Here is a 6,772-nt window from a genome sequence, read left to right on the forward strand (position 1 = left end):
ACACACACACACACACACTGAACGGGACGAGACAGAAGCAGAAGGAGGTTCTTAAAGAGACAGAGGCCAATTTCAAGGCGTTTAGAAGAAGAAGTGATGAGAAGATAAGTTTATTTTCTATTTAAACATAAAAACAGCATTTTAATAACAGCTAAAGGTGACATAGATCCTTTATTATGGTATAGTATTTAAATATCTGCCTGAGAAACACTTAATATTGGCCCTTTAAAATAAGTTATCCGAGTGTAATTACTAACATAGAAGACAGTCAGTCATTAAAATAGGAGGTGTAAATAGGTATAAATTATGTCAACTCACATTGGGATGGAGTAAACATGTATGTAAACAAGAAAAACATACATTCCACCAGTGGAAGGAACAGGACGACCAGATTTGTCAAAAAGGATGAAACCCAGCTGTTTCTAAAACTAAAATAATTCACAAATACATTTTTTTTCTTCCCAAGTCTCACTTCCCATAAAAACCCAAACATGAATTAGAAGCTGGCACATCCTCTGCCGGCTCAAAGCGACCTCATAATGATCAGGAATAAGATGTGGGGAAGATGTCAGGTGAGTCGAGACTGCAGGTTAACGACAAACACTTCTGCTGGTTTTATCCCTGTTGTGTGTTTTGGTTAGATTGTAGAGGCTCGAGAACATTTTTAACATTCTCTGCAAGGCCTCCAGCAGCAGATGGCCCAGCTCCATTTGAGACCCAAATCAGGGAGTTGCCGTGCATGACGACATTATTGACGCAGGATCTCTCTCCCCTTCTAGCCAGGACAGGCCACAGATTACTGCTGCTGGAGAGAAGAAGAGAGGACAGCGGGTGGGGGTCTAATGGGGATATTTTTTTGTGTGTGTTGTTTTTGTTCTAGCTCTGTTTCCAAGGCTATAAACCCAGTTCCGAAATGCCAAGAAGCATGACAACATGGCAGCCTGTGCCACCCAAGTTTAAGTTGGACAAAAGGCTCCTCAGTCCTCTGAAAACGGTGGTTTTGGAACAGGAAATTATGATCTGTCATATGTGGAAAAGGGCTTAGTAATGCTACTCAGACTGAAAGGCGACAAGGAGAAAATGAACCACTAACAAGACATTAAATTGAGAAGTGAGAGTTACTTTCCCAATGTCAAAGCTACCAAAATAGAAAAGTCAAGTGGGAGGTTTATGTGCAACTTTCAACCCAACTCACTGAAACATTGAATACTCTATAAAAAACTGTCCAGCTATGGTCGTGCCATGTTTATTTGTAAAAATAACTATATTAATCACCTATAAAGTTAAAGGAACAGCGTTTTTAAAGAAGTGCATATCACCCGATGCACTACAAAAATGCATTCATGCCAAAAATATGACCTTTTCAGTATTAAAAGACTCACACATCGACAGAAAACAGAATATTTCTACAGCTTACCTTGCTGTCTGTGAGAGTTCATAGTTTTAGTAGCTGCCGCGGCCTTGGCAGTGCACCTCTTTGATGAATGTGGTGACCATGATGCTCCAAACAGGCCAGGGGGAGACCTCTGAGGAGTTCAGGGCTCCCTCTACAGAATCTAAATTTGGAGAAACAGAAATGTTCGTACAGCTCTTTATTAAGTCCTTCAAATCATGCGTAAAACTAAATGAAAGAAGGTTTAACCATAACGTTGTGTTAAATGCAGGTTTACTTTTATTTCTAAATAACTTTAACCTTTCAGTCGTTTTTAACCTGTTTTCCAATAATCAGCTCAATTATGTGTGTTTTTCCTACGTTTTGGTGTCTCTCCAAGCGATTCTTCATCACAGACTGGCCTTTAAATTGGATGAGATGTAGCCTATTGTGTTTTTTTTTTTTTTTTTTTGTGAAGTAAAGTTTCACAAAGCTTGACAGAAAAACAGCTCCAAGAACCTCTTAATGGATTTTATTTCCCAAGCACTCGGAGGCGCTGTCGGGAGTAATCTCACTGGCATAAAAATAACATGTGGTCGGATAGCGAGCAGTAAACAACAATTAAGAGACCCCTTGCAAAGCTCATAAAATGAATCATTGAAAATGCACGTGTGCCAAGAAGACTGCTTCAACCTCTCAGACCTGATTGAGTATGAATTATTCAGCTGCTGAGAGGGATTAGATGTATCGCCTGTGTGCTTTAGACTGACTCACTCCTGATAGTTCAGTTGTTGATGGCAAAGACGAGTAAAAACCTAACTTTATTTTTTTTTAAATGAACTTGAAGGAAGGGTATGGGGTGTCGTTTGTAAAGTTACACAGTCAAAAATTACCACCAATCTTTTTGTTCTATTTAGACTTTTATTAGAAAAAAAGGACAGATATATTTCTCAAAGTCAGTTTTTCACCACGAGTCAAACATTTATAAATGTCATAGTTTATAAATTAATATTTAACTTACAAATTAAATGTTTAGCTATCTACCTAACTATTTAACTTGCTAGCTAAATATTTAAGTTAAATATTTAGGTAGCTAGCTAAATATTTAGCTCAAAACTAAATATTTAAGTCACAAGTTAAATATTTAGCTTGTTAACTAAATATTTAATTTGTAAGTTAAATATTTAGTTTATAAACTATGACATTTATAAATGTATGWATCATATGGTGAAAAAATGACTTTGTAAAATAAATCTGTTCTTTTTTTTTCTTATAAAAGGCTAAATAAAACAAAAAGATTGGTGGTAATTTTTGACTGTGTCACTTTACAAACGGCACCCCATACAAAGGACTTTCCTGGTTTGAATACACCCTTTAGTTTAGTTTAGTTTAGGTTTGGTTTGGTTTGGTTTGGTTTAGTTTAGTTTAGTTTAGTTTAGTTTAGTTTAGTTTAGACAATCTTAAATGAAGATTTTTGTTCCTATTTTAACTTTAACCATTTTGATCCAACTTTAAAATCATCAACACAAAATTTCAAGCAATCTCCTGCTCATTGTGTGTGCTGGTGAGGACTCTCAACTACTACCAGACTAAAATTGACCTTAACTGTTTTAAGACTGAGAGAATTATAGCCTTTATGTGCTCTCTCTACTCAAATAACTGTGGTTGCTATCATGAATTGAGGTTACTCCAAAAGTTAATGAGTTAAAGATGTTCATTCAGTGACTTCTTTCTGAAAGTTTCATTAAAATACATCCTGTGAGACATTTTATTAAAAACAAACTTGCACAGACAAAACATTATCACCAGCCTTGTGCCATTTGGCGCTGTCGAAACATTTAGAGAAGGAAGTTTAGAGTCAAAGTAAAACACCAGTGACAAGAGCAAAAGAGGATTACACAAATGTGTGACAAAGTACACCTAAAGTACAACTGTAACACAATATTCCCTGCTGATTGTTTGCAAGTGAACAGCGTCAGTGTCTGACTGCAAGAAATCTCATTCATCAGCTGTTGGCAAAACCAACAGAAGACAACGAACGAGGATGTCCAGTAACAGGATCTACGCGATGATCACTCTTCCTGTTGATTCAGAGTTCAGGCAACATGAGGAGCGCTGTGCGCTGTGTGGTACATAGGACTGAGTGTTAGGGGTGTATTACCCATTTCCTTAATTTTGAGAGATCGGAGAACGGCCGATAGGAAAAAACTGGTGTCTCATCTACCTCCACAAAGGTTTGAAAATCAGCCACTGTCTCCTTTAGCTCTGCTGTGAGCACTACCTAATATCCAGCTAAAACAAGTTTGTATTGTTTCAAGGGTATTGTTCATTGTTTTACAATAAAATAACATAAGAACATTGAACGTGTGACCTTATAACACCCAACAGTGTCAGCTATTTAAAAAATCAATATCGGCAGGTCAAACTTTTTAAAGATCGGAGATCGGCCAAAAAACTGCAATCAATGCACTGCTACTGAATATCAAAACAAATGAGAAAACTATATTATACACTCCAGTGTTTTAATTTAATTAATTTAATGGGCGATCATGTAACTGACTGTGTTTGTGTGTGTCATGAACCATGGGACAGATTTTAATAAAAGGATCCCCGATTAGTTGTAACATTAGACTTTATTTGATAAACATATATTTTAACTGTAAATAAAGACTGTAAAAAATACTGTAGGCTGTTTCGTTTTGTAAATTTTCAAAAATATATTTTAACACAGACGGGGCCATTTTATTTACACGCAAAGCATTCTGGGTAAATGATGACGTGGACAGGTCCTCATGGAAGAAGAACCTCAGTTTAGCCTGTTAGCCTCTGCGCTAGCACCGACGCTATATTCCATTTGCCTTATATGTATTAGCTTGGTGCTAGCGTGACAAACTAACAGGCTAAGCTGAGGTTCTTCTTCCATGAAGCAGCTCTGTTGTCCTCCATCCATATTTTCAGTTACAGGCTGAGTCATTTCTACCTTCTCCTCTCTGGCAACACTCTCTGGTTTCATTTAAAAGAGCCGATCGTCAGATATTGTCCAAGATTAACCTTCAGGGTGGATATAGCTCGCTAGCAGCTTCGCATCAAAGACCTATCCATGTCATCATTTACCCAGAATGCTTTGCATGTAAATAAAATGGCCCCGTCCGTGCAATATATTTTTAAACTTTTAGTTTAAAAATTACAAAAACTAAACAACATATTGTATTTTTACAGTCTTTATTTTACAGTTAAAGTTTATCAAATAAAGTCTAATGTTACAACTAATCGGGGATCYCTTTAAAACATCTCAGATATAAATCTACAAATAAATATCTTAAAGTCAGCTCAATTAAAAATATCCCCACAGGTAAAAAAAAACCTCTGCAAACACAAAAATGATTACATATGAGTCAGTTCAGTGTGTTTGTAGCTGAGAGTTACAACACATACTATGAGCTCTCATTSATCTTTGTTTAAACCTGCAAGGTGGTAAGAAACATGCACTCCATCTAGAAATGTTTATTTTAATTGTATACATATTTATAAAATGTTCTGTTGAAACTAGCCTTTACATTATACTGTAGTCATTATTGGACCTAACTACACGTGTGCAAGCGGAAATCACTTCCACAACTGGCAACCATTTATTCGCTGATTTTGGGGCACTAAACAGCTTCAAAGTTAGGACAGGGTCCTGGCAAAGTACAAGGGAGCTAAAATGGTTTTGTTACTGGTGATGCGAGCCACAACAAGGCTTCCAAGTCTGGATGTGGGMGAGTGATTCACAGACGCCAACTTAATGAATGAGTACGAGGGTCAATTCATTCAAAGGTTCAAGTCCAATGTTTTGTGCTAAATCTTCTTGTCTGATTTTTAATCTTTCTCTGGCCAGTATCCAACCTCACATCATTTAATACAGTGAGTAATATTGAACTTTATATGTAAACACAAAAAAGAAAAAACAGTGAGAAATTCCCTYAAATTGACCATTTCACAATTTTCTTCAAATTAAGAGATATCTGGTTGGGTTAGATCAGTGGTTCCCAAAGTTGGGGTYGGGACCAGAAACATCAAGGTGGGGTCCTGAAAAGATTTTCTAAATTAATTACATTTTTGCCTTAGTTGCCTAAAATGTATAAATGTAGAATAATAAATATTGTTACTATGTCCATATTTAGTTGACCTGATACAAATGTTTATCATCCAAAAATAGTTGTGGGCACAGGTCTCTGCTACTGTTATTTTGTGGGTCAAAAGATAAAAACTTTGGGAACCACTGAGTTAGATAACTATCATTTGACAGGCTCACCCCATTCATATTATACTGCCTACTTGTATGCCATCGTGTGTAATCGAGGTACAGAAATACATGAACAAAGACAGAAAACAAAGATCCTACAGCATGCTGAATGGGGAGCTAAACTGTTTRCAAATTCCTGCTGGGTGGCAGAGTCCTGCCACCTTATTTGTCCCAGAGCACACAGTGGCAATAACGAACCCCATTAGAGTTCATTAGTGTGATAACATCAACAAAATGTCCACAAACAAGCAAACATTCCCGGTGCCAGCTTGTGCTGAATGACAGGGGGCTGGATCGGACCAAACACTGTGGAACTGAGCTAAATGATCTTATTAAAGGAATTAGAACAAGGGGAATTAAACTAAACCAAACCACAAAATAAATAAAACAAAAATCTTTACTGATTTTTGATTGAATAGTTTTGTTGTGTCTTATATTTTGTATTTTGCAAGAGAAAAAGGAAAGTAGGTGCAACAAATTATTAAAACAGTTTGTTTCGTTCAAACAAGCTTCATTGTTATTTATTTCTATAAGACACTTGATGTGGTAACACGCAGAAGTAGATGTGGGAATCTTTTAATAATAAGTCAGTTCTGATTTTTGGGGCCATGATTCAATTCAAAATCGATTTTTCATTCAAAGCTGATAACGTTAGCCCATTGGTTGCGTTCCCAAAGTGCTTCGTCTTCATTTTGCCAACCTTGCACACAGTGAGGCTCGTGTCAAACTCAGACTTGTTCAGTAAAAAAAACCTAAAGGGGACATTTAAAATTGATTCTAAATTTTTGTAAATGAGAATCATGATTCTGACGTGAATTGATTTTTTTGGTAAACCTCTACTCAGAAGATGTGTTGGAGGTCATCCCTCTCCCCTACTACTAGGGGTGTAAGAAAATATCGATACACTGAAATATCGCGATATTTCATTTCCCGATACTGTATCGATATTCTAAAGCCCTGTATCGATTTTTTACTAAGGTTTAAAATGTCAACTTTTCTGCCAGCTGTTCGTTTTTATGTTGTAGTTCAGCCTCTGACCACTAGTTGGCAGCAGTGAGCCAGCCATTTGGCTCCTCTACCTCTTGAGGTCGAGGCTATTGTTAAGTGTTGGGTGA

At 36.7% G+C, this 6,772-nt stretch overlaps 1 protein-coding gene across 1 annotated transcript in view; it reads right to left on the bottom strand.

The window, feature by feature from the left end:
• Positions 1-6,772, bottom strand: part of LOC106522264 (histone deacetylase 4) — a 134,781-nt gene that overhangs the window by 121,007 nt on the left and 7,002 nt on the right. Inside the window, exon 2 of the mRNA XM_014015213.1 lies at positions 1,418-1,556. Coding sequence (XP_013870667.1) covers positions 1,418-1,439 — 22 coding nt within the window. The 5' untranslated portion in view covers positions 1,440-1,556. The remainder of the gene's footprint in view (positions 1-1,417; positions 1,557-6,772) is intronic.

This window comes from Austrofundulus limnaeus, unplaced genomic scaffold (assembly GCF_001266775.1).
Source record: "Austrofundulus limnaeus strain Quisiro unplaced genomic scaffold, Austrofundulus_limnaeus-1.0 Scaffold125, whole genome shotgun sequence".
In the NCBI taxonomy this organism is placed as follows: domain Eukaryota; kingdom Metazoa; phylum Chordata; class Actinopteri; order Cyprinodontiformes; family Rivulidae; genus Austrofundulus; species Austrofundulus limnaeus.